The sequence below is a fragment of the Azolla caroliniana genome, unplaced genomic scaffold (genome assembly GCF_043228905.1).
Source record: "Azolla caroliniana isolate FFs.n. ecotype wild unplaced genomic scaffold, voAzoCaro1.0.p SCAF_10, whole genome shotgun sequence".
Taxonomy (NCBI): Eukaryota; Viridiplantae; Streptophyta; class Polypodiopsida; order Salviniales; family Salviniaceae; genus Azolla; species Azolla caroliniana.
Genome location: NW_028230445.1, coordinates 15,564,279 through 15,581,135, shown reverse-complemented (window position 1 = coordinate 15,581,135; position 16,857 = coordinate 15,564,279). Strand labels below are relative to the sequence as shown.

General features: G+C 34.7%; 2 protein-coding genes across 3 annotated transcripts; one reads left to right on the top strand and one right to left on the bottom strand.

Annotated features, from left to right (window-relative positions):
• Positions 1-628: 628 nt before the first annotated feature.
• Positions 629-6,783, top strand: LOC147859173 (uric acid-xanthine permease-like). Its single transcript, XM_087325998.1, has 12 exons — positions 629-1,239; positions 1,359-1,431; positions 1,931-2,020; positions 2,127-2,177; positions 2,297-2,439; positions 2,562-2,729; positions 3,911-4,057; positions 4,209-4,328; positions 4,405-4,535; positions 4,693-4,874; positions 5,324-5,788; positions 6,425-6,783. The coding sequence occupies exons 1-12, from the start codon at positions 931-933 to the stop codon at positions 6,571-6,573; spliced, it is 2,028 nt and encodes a 675-aa protein (XP_087182124.1). The 5' UTR covers positions 629-930; the 3' UTR covers positions 6,574-6,783.
• Positions 6,784-10,649: 3,866 nt separating this feature from the next.
• LOC147859172 (uncharacterized) lies at positions 10,650-16,082 on the bottom strand. Of its 2 annotated transcripts, XM_087326124.1 has the most exons (6): positions 15,520-16,081; positions 14,056-14,094; positions 12,910-12,980; positions 12,351-12,505; positions 11,883-11,975; positions 10,650-11,476 (listed from the first exon to the last, which is right to left on the bottom strand). In XM_087326124.1, the coding sequence occupies exons 1-6, from the start codon at positions 15,948-15,950 to the stop codon at positions 11,069-11,071; spliced, it is 1,197 nt and encodes a 398-aa protein (XP_087182250.1). In that variant the 5' UTR covers positions 15,951-16,081; the 3' UTR covers positions 10,650-11,068. The 2 variants fall into 2 exon arrangements, with proteins under 2 accessions (XP_087182250.1, XP_087182251.1); XM_087326125.1 differs by lacking the exon at positions 11,883-11,975 and having other exon boundaries at positions 15,520-16,082.
• Between the last annotated feature and the right edge of the window lie 775 nt (positions 16,083-16,857).

Here is a 16,857-nt window from a genome sequence, read left to right as displayed (position 1 = left end):
CTGATTCATTCGATTGGATGAAAAGCTATATGACTGGATCGATTCGATTCGATGAAAAGCTATATGACTCGATCGATTCAATTCAATGAACAGCTAGCTATATGACTCGGATCGATTTGTTGATAAAAATGAATTTGAACGCGAATGATTCATGAGCAGGCTTTTGTTGGTGAATGCCAAATGGCAGGAAAATGTTGCCCCCATGGAAATCATCAAACTAGACCTTCGGTTTCACACGCCATCGCCACGTGTGGCAGGGCTTTTGGAAGGATTTTTTCAAAATTTTGACGGGTCGCACTCGCGCAGATTCCCTGCTCCCTGCGAATTTCTGCGTCATCCATTTGTGAGCGATTTCAAATTCCCTTGGTTTACCTGAACCTGCAAAGATTCGCAACTGGGCGATTCTGAATCATCAAAACCCCTCGGCTTGTGTGATTCCGAATCTTCCAAGCTTTTACTCATTTGTTTGACAGATTCTGCAAGGGAATCAGCAAAAGATTCTCATTTTGGGGTAATTTCCAAATCGCGGTGAAATTTTGAAGCTCTTCCCCTCTTCCTGTTTTTTATTTTTATTTTTTGCAGCTCCCCTGCTCCTGACACTGCTTTTGTATTTCTACATACATATTGCACTTGGGTTTGTACATCATTGTTTCTGCATATTCCGCAGTGTGACACCAGTATTTGGGCACTGTGTACTCACTCTTCTTCATTAGGGCAGATCCTATGGTGTGATATCAGCATCTGGGTGGCCCATTATCTTCTTTTGAGTAGATTATGTTCGTGACATTCGCATTTTGGCTGCATAGAATTTCTTTTCAGGCAGTTTTGGCTGTGGGAATAGGATTTACCCTGTTTGGTATCTTCGTTTGGCCAAATTCTGTCGTGTGAAATCTTTATTTGGGCAGCGGTTCTTCGTCCCACCTTTTCACCATGACTGAGGCAGAAAATAATATGGAGCTTGCTTTCCCTCTTAATTCTTCCTCCGAGGATCATGTTGTCTTTACCACTTATGATCAAGAAGATGGTTTTTCTTCATCCCAAAGGCATGTATTAAAAAATGAGAATGGTGATGCTCGAACATGGAAAACCGAGTTTTTTGGTGATTACAATTGGAGTTTCTTGTGTATGCCTCGGTCTCCTTTCAATGGAAACATCCAAACTCCACCATTCTATTCCAAAGATGAGAAAATACCCATCTTCCTGGCCCTTGTCATGGGCCTCCAACATGCCTTAGCTATGGTAAAATCAGTCTCATAGTTTTATTTTATGTTTTACTAACATATATTCTAGTATTTTGGTTGCTGTTCTCATCAATAATATATAATATTGTGGTGTATGAATGCATCGTGAATCCAAAGGTTGGGGGTATCATAACAGCACCTATCATTATAGCTGGATCTGCAAACTTCTCCGACCCAAAGACAGAAGCATGTAAGTTCTACTTCGTAGGTATGAGTTGACAAGATAAGAAAAAAGTGGTTGTATACATTCATTATGTGTTTTCCTTGCCATCTACATTGTAAACACAAAAGGAGCCTTAGGCATTTTGATACCATGATTCGGTTGGATGTTGTGGATTAGGACCTATATTATGAGCTTATGTGAGATACATATCATGATATATATAGCCCCTTTGTGTACATAGCAGTCTTGATGGTGTTAAGTTTGTTTATTCCGCTCACAAATCAACTTTATAATGCAATTGGGATTTTTAAAAGGGGTAGTCTGACATGATTTGGTGATCCATTTGAAGATGCTCACTAGAGACCTATGATGTTTCTTGATCTATCCTAAATCCAGCTAAGTGTCGTTAGGATTTAAAGGTTTGGAACACAGAAGCCTTTGCATTTATATGCAGTTTTGACTATTTACATGAGGGAAGTGATAAACAATCTTGTTAACAATCTTGTTCTGTTTTACAAAACCACAGATCTAGTATCAGCAGCATTGATTGTAACCTCTGTCGCTTCTTTCATCCAGGTTTATCAAATTAAGATACCATACACCAATTATGTAATCGGTAAAAATAAATTGATACCAAGAAATCATAAGTTCGTACATTATCTTTAATGAGCTTTTTAAACATTGGGCTAGGTAACATAATGTATCATAATTGTTGTGTGCAGGTTCAGGTCTGCTATCTGTGATGGGTATATCTTTTGCATATATACCTGTTGGTAAGTCTTTTCTTGCTTTATAAAATGGAAAAAACAAGCAGTGCCACAATTACTTGCAGATTTTCTTGTGTCAAGTGATGTCTCTAGTATTATGGCATTTAGGCTTTTGTTTTTAACAGCCCAACATGTACTTACAAGTTTACAAGCATGTTCATGCAATGGTTCCCCATGTCAAGTCAATGGGTCATGTCAGCAATGTACACAATCTTTGGAAGGACAATGTTATACGGGAGAAGAGGCATACGGTGCCATACTTGGAACCGTGAGTAAAACAGATAATATTTGTGCATGATGCATACACAGTATGTGTAGCAGAACATTGTAAATGAGAAGCACAATTAAATGGTGCCATTTTGACAATCATGTATTAAACTGTTTTGATAGGTTCTTGTAGTATGCTGGTTTCAGACCTCACTTTCATTTCTCTCACCAAAAACTGTACGTCGAATCTTTCCTCCTGTTGTGACTGGAACATGTTTGATTCTTGTGGGGGTTTCGCTTGTTACCACTGGCTTTGAACTATGGGGTGGAGGCCAATATTGTGCAAGCCAGGTATTGCTTTGCATCATTATACTCGTGTATGCAAACAATGGTTGAGTTTAATAGGATTATATATTGCGATTTAATATGTAAATCTCAATCCCATCTGTGATGATTATGTGTTATAATGGTAGTGTAATTGGATGTCTTCCTAGGAACTTAAACCCAAAGGGCGTTGGGTTGTGGTATGGGGAGCCCCTAAATTTTACAAAAATTGTATTAAGAAATGACAAAGAAACTTGTCAGTTTGGATGTTTGAAATAACTGATAAAGGCATTCCTCTCTTAATCACATTGTTCATGTTATTCTTAAATGCTCTTGAGATCTCACTCTTTTACTTGGTTTATGCAATCTCATTTTATTAAATAAAAACCTTACTCCCTTTGAAGTTTATAGCTTTGATCTAAGGCGATAGTGATCCTAGTTTCTCACTTTCACCTAAACATTTCTGTAAACGAGCTAAAAACTTGCAAATCTTATTTCCTGACATCTACTCACGTTTTTTTAGTAAGAGTTAATATTACTAGTGGGAAACCTCAATACGAAGTGAAAACCCACGAAAATAACTATGAGAAATGTATAAAGTGCTGAGTAGACACTAAAGTTCTTAGAAACGTTCAAAGTAAAGAATGTACGTTTGATGTGGGATGTCCCTAAGTTGTAGACAATCGATAGATATTTTCTGAGGAATTCGTTAAAGAAGCTAAATTTCTGAAGTTGGTGTTGACTAAAGACCTTATGATTGGGAGCCATCTAGATGGTCCTAAGAGCTCAAAATCTTGTCCATTGGAGAAAATAAGGATTTTGCCAAAACTTTGCCCAGGAAATTTGAGTAAATGCTTTGGTGAATGAGCAGGTCTGTAATAAGAGTAAGGTTGTTTCCTAACGTCTGTTAGCCTACAACATGTACTCTTGAGAGGATCTATTAGTTCTGATTATGTGTTTCCCTGACTTGTGAAGTGGACACTATTCATTCCAACCATCTTTACTTCACTGATGGGCATTTTTACTCCTCCACAAGGCAGAAACTTGAACTTCCTCCAAAAGATGTTCATATAAGTGTTAGATTTTGTAGTCTTTCTAAATCCATGTTAAGAATCCACTGGCATCAAAGAAAAAGCAAAACAAGTTATCAAATGCCCAAAAAATGTAGGAAAAGAAAGTCATTTTGTTTGGTTTATGAATGTATGCAGGTTCTGACCACAATGGCACCTTGCACTGGAAATGGGGATGTTGTGTTGCCGTTTGGACATCCATATTATTTGGGGCTCGGATTTGTTGTTTTTTTATCATTCATTTTGATTGAGCTATTTGGGTCGCCATTTATGAAAAATACACAGGTAAAGTTAATGGATTTTGAACCCAAAAATCATAAGTCTTCTGTTCTTTTTTGTCTCTTTGGAGGGGGTGGAGGGGGTTCTTATTTACCGGGAAATTGAATTGAACACAGAACATGATGAATATTTTAAGTATTTTTATAATAATGGGCAGGTTATTTTAGCTCTCTTGATTTCAATGGTGGTTGTGGCTATGTCACATGTAACTACCTGTACTGCAATTTGTGAACCTCCTGTATGTGAATCATCCATATGCTATGATATTCTTCCTTTGGTAAGACCAAACAAGTTCTTGATAAAAATCCGAACTCATCGAATGGTGCTGGGATAATAAAAACTTTCTGTTTTAGGGTGTTCATTATAACCGAACGACAAATCAAGTTACTGGAGATCCTACATCCCTATTCCCAAATAGTACCATATGCATTCCACCACAATGTGCAAGTCCAGATTGCTCGGGTTATATTTGCGAATCTCTAAGGTGTATTCAAAATTCTCACTAGCCCCAAATATATTTATATGGTACTAAGTAAAAACTAAATAGACGTGTTGCTAAAACTAATATGCATGTTGTGATACCCTAGATAGAGTCATTTATGCAAGGAACATTATGAATGTGGTTCAAATGTTTGGGCTAGGTATGTAACAGGAAAGCAAATAGCTTCAGCTGATTGGATAACCTTTATATGGACTCGAACGTTTCCGTTCCAATTCTATGCACCAGCTGTGTTGCCATTGCTTGTGGCTTCCATAGTAGCTGCCACAGAGTGTATTGGAGATGTCACTGCAACAACTGAAGCTAGTGGCTTGCCACCTTATGGTACTTTCTTTCCAACCTAATCAATTACATTTGTTTAGTACTTTGCTTTCTATTATTTTTTAGATTGAAATTTGTGAAGCCTGAAACTAATGAAAAGATTTTACAAAAAAGCTGTTTGTAAAAGCATACAATTCAAGGAATTATTTCACAAAAAAGTTGCTTGGAAATATCAAAATTTAAGAAGTCATTAACAAAAAATTTGTAAATCCTGAATTTAATGCATTATTCGAGTTCTTTTCTTGTTTCTGAGTGTTATATAAATGAAAAGCTGGTGCACAACATCATGCTTCACACATGAACATCTCATTTACATGGATATTCTTTATGTTTCGAACATTAATAGAATAATGACATTGTTTTTTGCACATAACATCTCTTGTACGTACACACAGTTTCATTTACATCATGTCGGTGACATCTACTAATATCTATCTACATTTGTTTTACAGGGCCTGATTATGAGAAATCTGTACAAGGTGCATTGCTAGCCGATGGGCTGAATGCATTTTGGGCAGCTCTAGGAACGTGCATACCATTGACAACCTACTCCCAGAATAACGGCGTGATTTCTTTATCACGATGTGCTTCTCGACGAGCAGGATATGCATGTTGTTTCTGGTTGTTTCTCCTTGGTGTCTTTGCAAAGTTTGCGGCTATATTCATATCGATCCCTAATTGCATCCTTGGTGCCCTAACATCTTGTCTAGTTGCTAGTGTCGTGGTATCGGGGATTCATGTGCTTAATTCGAGAGAAGGTTTAACGAGAAGAAATCGTTTTATTGCAACACTTGCACTAGGCATGGGTCTTGGTGTGAATCTAGTGCCAACTTGGGTGAATATTGTAGGTCAAAAAAGTTATCCAAATGAAGGGAACTTTTGGCCTATAGACCCTAACTGGACTCCTGGATATAGAGGTCTTTCTCTCTCCTCTCTCTTTGTCTGTCTCTCTGTCTCTCTCTCTGTGCATGCATATATATATATATATATAATCTCATAGCATCAAAGTCACAAAATAGAGAACCCAAAATTTGGTCGTAAATATCTATCTCATAGACCATTTTGTCTCTGGAAATGTTAACCTTACATTACATTTTCTTTGCCTTCACCCCAAAAACGAAACAAAGCAAAGCGACGAAACCCGTAACGTCATGCAAAATAGTAAAAACAAATGAGATAGAACCAGAAACTCCTTGTAAACAAAAGAAATCAAGGGAAAATCTCAAAAAATTCCTCTCGAAGTATATGCAAAAGAGTTAAAATACAACAAAATTTAAAATAGTTTTTTGACATTCTAGTTTGGAAATGTAATCTGTTGCATATAGAAATCATTTACAAAGGATGTGCTTGATGTTTACTACAGATCACATTAACATTTATAATTTATTGCCAAAATCTCTCTTTCTAATTGGTTGTTAAAGTTTGGTTACATTGTTGCTATGTTTCTAAGCTTTAGGGAGTGAAGCATGACATTGTGCTTTGCATGTTTTTTGAGTAAAGTAGTGCATTTTTGTGTGCCTCTTGACTTCTGATGATCTGATTTCAAATGACAGGTTTGCGTGATGCACTTGTGTTATTCATCTCCAATGGGTTCTCAATGGGAGGTTTCACGGCGTTTGCCCTAAATCTGTTACTACCATTTGAAACCGAAGATGCAGAGAATCACAAACCAAAGTTTCTTGGATCAAAATCAAATTTATAGGAACTTAAAGTTTCTGTTCGGGTTTGCATAGCTTACCTTGGGTTATTATAAATTATGAATGTGCATTAGGCGTACAATACATGAGCAATTATGGGTGTTGTGGAGCAATATGGCAATGAATGTATGTAAATAATGCAAGAAAATTGTTGTAAAATAATTTCTCTTTGTAACAGGCCAATCAATAATGAAAATGTTTGATATGTGAGTCCATTACCTTATGAACTCTTAAATCTCCCTGCATTAAAGGTTTCAAATTATTAACAATCCTTCTGGTAAAGAAACATTGTCTTACTACATTTTCTACAAAATCATGCCTATCATTGAAGCTCTATTTTTGTCTCAAACTCCATAATATCTTGTTTTGCCTTTCATAGAAGCTCCTTAAGAGTACAGGAAACTTTTGAATATCATAAGAGAGAAATCTTTGATGCTATGAACATTTCTTAGGAACATCTTCCAGCTCGAGTATCTAATCTACTTGACATCGAGAATAATATGAACTCAAGGATTTTAGTAATGTTTAAGAGGTAAAATTATCATAGGTAATTTTGAGCAATTTTAAAAGTAAAAGGATCAAGAGGGAGACGATCATAAAATTGAATGAATCATTTGTTGTACATGGAGGTAAATTACTATTGTTTTTAGCATGGTAACCTTGTGTTAAAAACATAGTTTTTAATAACCCATTACACTCTTCAAATACATTATTTGGTAAGCTTTATCTTTCCTATCATCTTGATGAGTTGTTTTGCCTTGAATAAACATCGTAAGTTTTAAAATCATTACACATGTTTACCCATACACTTGGTAACCTTTTTGGCCATTTTTTTGGTTTATTCATGGAATGCTCTTATGTATTTTGGTGTATTGCTTGATTAAAATGTCACTTTGATACCTTGTAATCTTTAGTTTTTGTTCTGCTGTTTTTTTCATCTAAATGACAATATGTATGATGTTCCATGGATATACATTCTTTATGAGTGTAGTAATACATTATTTTAGAAATGATAATCTCACGTGCTTGTTTGTTTCTTGGCTACATTTTTTAGAAATGTAACTAGCGATGGGCACTGTTCGGTTATGTTTCATTTCGGTTTCAAGGCAAAGAAACTGAATTGAAATCGAACCCGGACCGTTTATTTAAAACAAAAACCAAACCAAACCGTTTATAAACTCTCAATATTTAAACCAAACCATTTACGAAATAGTTGAAACCAAACCGAACCATTTAATAGAAAATTTAAACCTAACCACTTAAATCAAACTAATTAAACATGTAAATAAACAAAAATACATTAAATTAAATAAACATTTAAGTTAAATTTATTAAATAAATAAAAGAAACTTTACTTGAACCATTAAATAAAATAAACATTTAAGTTAAATTAATTAAATCAATAATCTATTAAGGTAAAAAAAAAGCTAGCCAAAAAACCTATAAACCTGAGTTTTAGAACCGAAACCGAACCGTTTATCGAAAATCCAAACCAAACCAAACCATTAAATTTTTTGGGAATGAATAAACCGTTAAACCATGGCTTAACGGTTCGGTTTAGTTTGAGCTGAAACCTAGCCCATTGCTAGATGTAACATAAGCATGTGCAGAAACAACAAATGACCCATGGCAGAGACATAGCTAATTGTGTGGGGTTCAAATTAGGCTTTACAACCTAAAAAATTGCCTTCATTTGTTTAGGTCTCTTAGTGTGCAATGTTTATCCAAGATTGGAACAAAATGACAAAATAACCATGTCCTAGACTCATGCCTAGTGCAAGTGTACCTAGACTCATGCTTAGTGCAAATGTCACAATAAATCGGTTTGTCTTCTTAACCCTTCAAGAGTTTGAATGTCCCCACAACTTAAAACGCTTATTAAAATATATAAACATAATGGTGTATTGACAATATTTGTGCTTTCCACCACATTGTATAATTGAAGAAAGGTCTTAAGTGAAGTCGTCATAGGTAGCAAGCTGAGGTGCATGAATTTTGACTGCCATTTCATGGCTTCCTTAGTGAATAAGCTAATAAGAAAATGTCGTTTCACCTTCTATTTTCGGTATGACCATGTTTCCTCTTCTTGGTGTTGCCACATTCCACCAATATTGAAAATGTCTCCCATGCAAATTTGGATCTTTTGAAATTCCTTAGAAGACAAAATGGTTCTTTTTCAATGTCACCATCTTGTTGCTTACTTATATTTCTTGCCTTTGTCAGCTTCCACATTGCTTGTCTTCCTTGATGGTTTAGCTTTGATGACTTAACAATTATACTTATTTTTCTTTGCACCTTTCTTGTATTAACCCCAATTGCCTTAGTAGAACAACAAAAGTGTTTGGGCAATGGTAGAGGGGACAAGGTTGAAATGGCCATCAAAGGATAAGGCATAAGTCAGGACATGCAATGAGCACAATGGCCTTACAATATCCCTTAAGTAGATACCTTGGTAAGATGTAGGTTGGAGAATATACATCAAACAAAGGGATGCCATCCCCCAATGTGAAGTACACTATTGTATATGAGTAGAGGTACTTCGAAACCAAGACTTGAAGTCATTATTATTCCATTATATAAGAATTACAAGTACACTATCTTCTTTTTCGTAGGTGTTTTTTCTTAAACTTCCTTGTTGGAGAGACGAGTAGTTACACGTGGATGAGTATATTGTTTCTCTACTCAAATACATATCCCTTTGTGGTGACAAATTAAATGAGTATAATGTCTCTATAAGTAAATATCCCCATTCAAAACACATGTTAGAGTTGTTCCGAACCACACTAGCACATATTAACTCAATTGGGCAAACCTCTATTCATAAGCTCATCCTTCAACTTTGTAACCTAACCCCTTTGAACCGCTAAGTCTATTAGGTTTTTGCCTTGGTTCAAGTTTTATAACATGAACTATATCCATGTTTTTCCACCCTTTTGATGAAGAAGTGTTATCTTTTAATGATCTATATATTTCATTTTCTTGGGTTGCTCATAGAGAGTTAGATACTCGGGGATCGTTTGAGTACTATCGCTAGGATAGCTCTATGTATTGTATATGCGACGTTTACTCTATGTTCATATGAATGTATATTGAAATAATATAACGGTAACTTTTGAGCATTTTGAACCACTTCACTACAAACTAATTAATAAGATCAAACGTCAAAAAGATAATCCAAAATTTGTGGTTAAATTTGGCTTCCAATTCACAATTCCAATGTCATTCTTGGTTTTTGAACTTATTAAAATATAGAAAAGAATTACACACTTGATTTACAAGGAGCTTGGAAGGTTTCATCCTAAGACTCATAACTTCTCGTCAACTCATTGAAAGAAATTTCTGAACATTAATTTGCTCCACTAACTTGAAATCATTTTAATGCAAGTCACTCGTAGAGTTCTCTATAGTACATTTTTTGGTTTTACATTTTGCAAACTACCCTTGATATGTCCAACCAATTTCAAAGCTATCAAGATCAAGAGAGGTAACTAGATTTTATTATCATCTTTTGAGGTCAAAGATGACCTATGAGACAAAAATATAATGTTTTCATGTAATACATGTGAAAGTGAGTATTGACTCTCGATTTTCAAGAATTTTACTAATGAGTGTTGCAATTGAGAGTTCACATTATGACTGTAAGAGAAATTCATGGAAGGATTGGGTTTGTCAAAGGTGTGTGGGAAGCATTGTTAAAAAACTAAGCATTATATTTAAGTGTGATACTCAAACTCCGAAACTTGTTTAGGGAAAAATGCAAAGTCAACTAGTCTCATCACTTGTGCTCCAATGCCTCGTCTAGCATCAAAGTGAGTATCACTATGTGGTTTCCTTGTTTGGCGAAGAATATGGTTTTCAAAGAGAGAGAGAGAGAGAGAGAGAGAGAGAGAGAGAGAGATTTGCAACAATACACTTTGCAAAAGTATAATATGGTTTTCGTAACTCAAAAAGCTAAAATAGCAACATTCCACTAATAGCTAAAGAAAATAATTTAGTTACACATGAAGAAGTATCCTTCAATCCATGTTTTATGGAACTCACCAATTATATAAGGGCCTCAATTTTGTATAATACTATGCACTTTAGAGATTCAAGTTGTTTTAATAGGATAAACATGGAGCATTTGCTCCAGCAGTATCATTACATTTCTCTTTACAAGGCAATTTCTCTCTATACATGATACTAACTGAAATAATAGTTCAAGCACACCTATACATTATTGAGACACTCACGCTTTTCCTTTGAGAAATGTCACACCCTATAAAATGCTTAGACACTTGGTTTCCCTTAGGGATCTGTACAATTCCCATGTACACTTCAATGATTCCGATATATAACCAAATGGCTCAAAAATATAATTATGTCAGAAGTGTGGGGTTTTGGTTAGGAGCTTGCGCTACCTTTTCAACGCATGGAGTGTATAAACTGAACTACCTACCTTGAAATATTTTTCGCTTAATCAAGGTGAGCTTCAAAAGCAAACCAAATTGCTTTCCCCATTTAGACATTTAGCATATGATCCATCCATTTGATAATGTCTTGTGTGATTTGCTCCCGTTCGGGTTCAAATAGCAAATCATGAAGATATCCATCATAAAGTTTTAAGCTCTTGTGCTCCGATGATGCATGCCAGTAAAGATCTTGCGATGCAAATGGATCAGTTACTAGGTCTGCAGTGCCGTGCATCACTAAGAAAGGAACGGTAATGCTTTTAAGGTTTCTTTGAAGATATGAAGTTATTCTTAGGATCTCAAATCCCGTTCGTACACGGAGAGGCCCAGTGTACACGAGGGGATCGGAATATTTCGCTTGAAGTTGTTGGGGATCTCTTGACACTGGTATACCTCTCTTGTTTGCACCCTTGAATTGGAGGGTTGGAATCAAAACAGAGAACACTGGAGCAAGAACCTGGAAGAAATGATAAGGAATTCTAAAATTTGCGAAGACCCTTTATAAAATAAGAAAAATCACCTGAAATTGCTTTTATACGATAGAGAAATAAAATAAAGAATGCCTTTTTATTTTGAGAAGAAAAAACCCTCTAATAACAGGACTTTACCAAAATACCCCCATGTGCTACAACATTTACTACTATATAGGGGGGTGTACTTGTCTTAAATGACTTCCAACATTCTGGTGAATATCCCAAAACGACGTACAGGGCATTGTTTTGGCGATTATAACTGTCTCAAAATTAACAGAACTTTCTTTGGTCAAAATAGTTATTTCCTTAATATATTGCCAATCGATTAAGGATTGCACTATCTCGCATACAAACATGATGGGTGAATTTGTAAGGAATGGAATGGAGAACCTTGAATATTGGATGTGTTGGCCGCACGCGCAATGCTGGAGATGTCAAAATAATCCCTTGCAAAATCATTTCCACTGAAGGATAAGAGGCCGCCTGCATGTACAAATGCATGGATGATTCACCACCATTCTCAAAATTGTATGAAAAGAGAAAATCCACACCAAAATACCACCAACTTGTTGGGTGTTTACCAGAATACACCTCTTAAGTTGCAAACAATACCAAAATACACCTTTGTAGGACAAGCCTCACTACTATAGGAGTATTCTTGTAATTTATTAAGAGTTATGGGCATGTATGTTTTGTCCCTACTATAACCAAAGAATCGAAAATATAGAATCTTAGTAGACTCTTATCTCTACCTTGGTTGCCAAAAATGGCACCATTAATGATTCCAATGAGGATTTTCAAATATAATTGGATGACATATGAAGCTATTACATTAGGAAATATCAAGCTATGCCCAACCTTCAACGCTACCGCTCCACCTGTGGAATGACCAAAGAGAAAACATGGAATGCGAGGATGCTTCTCATAAACCCAGTGAAGAAAGGCTATTGTATCGGCCACAACATGATCTAGAGATGAAACGTAACCATGTAAGCCATCACTGCCTCCATGCCCTGTTAGGGAAAAACAAAATAAGTAGAAACACATCTATGTATTTACTCACATTAACAACTCTTCGAGAATCACTAATCAACATGCATGTTAATTATATAATGTGCATAATCTTGTATAGTTTATGAGGGTGGGAAAAAAGGTTCGTCCATTGGCATGAAAGAAAAGCATAATTTATAATTAAATGACCATGATGATGATGATTAATCCTTGGCATCAGGAAACAAGTTAAACTAGTGTCAAAAATGCATTGAAAAATGGCAACGAGAAAAAAAGAAAACAAAATAAAATGTATCACAAAGCTTTCTATCCATGAAGTACCTAAAATCCTGATTGTGTAAATAAACCCAGGAGCTAGAATTTGAAAATACAATATACCAAATAGAAATTGAAATAAGAAACTAACCAATCCAATCCATCGCATAGACTCCATAGCCTTGAGAATTCAATTGCAGAGCAAATTGGACATACCTACCACTGTTTTTTTATTATTATACCAGCATTACAGATCATGTGAGAAATAATCCAGAAAAAAATGAAAACCAGAATCAAGGAAATGAATTTTTTTGGATTTGAACAAATTTAAGGGTTTTGAAAAAGCTCACGTAATCTCATGAATGTAGACAATATTGTCAATACATACATCTTATATATTGATTGACAGATATCCATTTATGTTTCTGTAAAAATTTCTATACAATGAGCAATTAGCTCACACATAATTATGTTAAGTAAATATGTTTGTACATAATATAAAACATGTCTCTGCATTTTATTGTACAATTCAATCGGACATCAAGATCTACATCAATACAAGTCTTTTTAATGTTACTGATTATTATGCTTTCTTATTTGTAAAGGTCATAAATACAGACCATTACTTATACATGACCAAGGATCCATATTCAAGTACACAGTTTCTGTGATGGTATGAAGATTATTCGTTTATTGTCATTAGGATTTCATTTTAATTACAATGACTTAATTACCAATTGATCTCTAAATAGAAGGCGTGTTTTTCTTAACCAGCCATAATAGAAGCTTAATTTCCTCACTCTGATCCTAATTAGAAAAAGCATGTCGTATTTGAGAAAATTTTGAAGGTCCTTTTCTTAATTTTACTCCAGATTAGAAAGTTAATTGCGAATAAGTAGCTTCAGCTAGGACCTAGAATAACATCCTTGATTATGATTACTCTAAACCCCCCTGTTGCATATTATTCTCCTAAACTGTATGCTCCTAAACTTATTTTGTCAAAATTACATTCAAGAGTTTAGGATATTTTAAGTGATGTGCCTAAACCCCCCTGTTGCATATTATTCTCCTAAACTGTATGCTTAATCCTCAATTTTCATGCGATTAAGAACCCAGACATTATTACATGATACTTGGGAACAATTTTGACAGACTGTTAATCAAGTATACCTACCAAACTACAAAGTCTTTTGAATTTTGATCTTCTTTATAAATTTTAAGGGGCCAAAATATCAAGTATAACAAGACATTCATATCTAAAAACTAAAGGGAAGGCAGAGCATCAGGTTCAACATACCTATGCTCATTTAGACCATGTAGGAGTACCAAGATCCCCCTGCACAAGAAAACCAACCTTAGATCAATAAAGAAAATTCTTGAAGTTTAACCATTTTGTTGATTAGATCAACAAAAGAATTGAAAATTTTATCAACAAAAAATTCAGGAAACAACCATTTCTACTTATCTTACATACATTCATAGGTAATCACATTGGACATATTCCAGTTATGAGAATTACAATTTTTCTTTTACTCATCGTATATCAAGAGGTTCTTGGGAGCTGTCTAAAACAAAGACAGTTACTCTTGGGTATTATGTTAATTATCCCTTTCTTATTTGATTTTGCTTTTACTTTTAATTTTGATATTGAGAATACATTCACATACACAGCACATTTATTCCTTTCTTATCAAACGTGAATATGAATAACACACGTTTATCAAAACAATTGCTATTCATTGTCCAAATTTCATTTTCTCCTAGAAAGTCTAGATGAAGGTTTGTACATGTTTAGTATATATTAAAGTTCTTCATTACTATACAAATACTATACAACACTTTGTATTGTAAATTCTGAAACCAACATATCCAAACAACACAAACAACCTGATATACCAAAAACAATACCATAACCAGAGAACTGCATATTAGACCTTCATATTATTTAAAATTATTACACCATAATCTAAAATCTGTGGGAAATTAGTAGATATTTTCTTGCATGCTTCTATCTGAAATTCGAATACTGACACAAGAAACAAAAGAAGTAAAATAAGATATTCTAAAATATTGAAACTTCTCGTAAAGAATATTATATTATATTAATACTTAGTAGCTTCATTATGTTTCTCCCAACAAATCTAGATGAAGGTTTATTACCTTTTAGTAAAAACAACAATCATCTCAGAATCCCAACATTAAAATAATATGAATCAAACAACAAAACATATATCTCAATTATAAACCTTCAAATATTTGGGATGTACACTAATAAAATATTTCAACAAACTTGAATGAAGGGATTTATTATCTTTTGTCTCTTTTTGCACACTTTTCGTAAATTTGACGAACAAAATGTATAAAACAATGCAACCAAAAGATTATACAACAAGAAAACAGTATAATAAAAAATAATAGCATTACAAATTACTGCATATTGTTTCTCTGAACAAAGGATTACCACCTTTCAGTAAATTCGTATTTTTAGGAACAAGTTATATGATATGATACGTGAAAACAAAGAACATGCATGCATGTGCGAACATACATGCATGCACACATGTGCGCATATATTAGATACATACATGCATATATACCTGTGTACATACATAAATACATGCATACGTACACAGGTAAATACATACATACATGTGTGTATCAATTAGATACATGCATATAACTCTGTATGCACATACATTTATGTAGTATGTCCATAAAAACAAAAAACAATGTAATTAGAAATCGAAAGAAGTGAACTTACTTCATATCATTACTCCCATTTGAAGGAATCCAAGATTGAGTGAAAAGTGTCTGACTTCTAGAGTTCAAAAAAAGCTGATTTTCCCAAATAGACGAAAATCTCTCATTCAATTTAGAATCCTTATTAAAAGTCCTCAGATTATGAGCCAAAACCCTTCTGTGCGAATTAAAAGCTCTGTTTCTGAATAAAAAGTACAACTTTTTTCTCTTCTTCTTCTGTTTTCGTGAAGAAACAGCGCATTCTTCTTCTTCTTCTTCTTCTTCTTGGATTGATCTGAACACGGGCGATGGACAAGCATGAGAGCTCTTCGATTTGCAGAGAAAAACGATCGATAAAATGAGGGAAAAGAAGGAAAATGTAACTATTTTGATGGCATAAAGGCGAGATTGGATGAAGGTAAGGAAAGGCGAGGCTCTGTGGAGAGAATCCATTTCTTTTGGGGGGGGGGGCAGGCGATGAAGAATTAGGGTTTCTTTCCCATAATCCGGATGTGGGTTTCGATCAAAACTCTGAGAGGATGGTGAAAGAGAAGGCGATGGGGTTCGTAGAGAAAGGAAGAAATAGCAGAATTATGACAAATATAAAACATATGCTTATATTTCTCACAATCTACTTATCTATGCTTCATCAAGGTTTAGGCCCCTAATCACATGAAAATTAAGGATTAATGCCCATAATTAAGAACACTAATTATCAAACACAAGATAGCCAAGATTATGTATGTCCGATAATTAGTACCTCTACTTGCTTCGATTGAAAGTTTGGTTGCCTAATTCGATTTCGAAATCAGTAAATAAAAACTCAAAATCATTGTGAGTTTCTTCACCATTATGCCTTCTCTAATTATAATCCTAATTCCTTCTCTTTCTAATTGGAGAGCAATGATTAATTAAATCTTATTATTAAGGAAAGTTGGTTGTTTGATTAGAGCGCGATTAGTAATCAAATACTGTCATTTGATAAGGTTGCTTTCTATTTATAGAGAAATTAACTTTGTAATTAGCAAAACTAGATTCTCTATGGGGCAGTTCTTTCTATTGGGTCCTACAAATCTAGTAGATTTTCTAACTATGGGCACTTCCTTTTATTAGGACCTACAAATCAACTCCTATTTGTGTTCCATTTAAAATGACTTCATTCGAGTTTCCTAATGGCCTTGGATCCTATTCTTGACTACCACACCCACTTCAAGTTTTCCATGGGGTTTAGGGTTTAGGGTTTCCTAATGGCCTTGGATCCTATTCTTGACTACCACACCCTAAACCCTAAACCCTAGACAATCAAGGGCTTCCTTTAAATTTTAAGTGGGTTTTGTGCCCCAATATGTTGCATACAAAA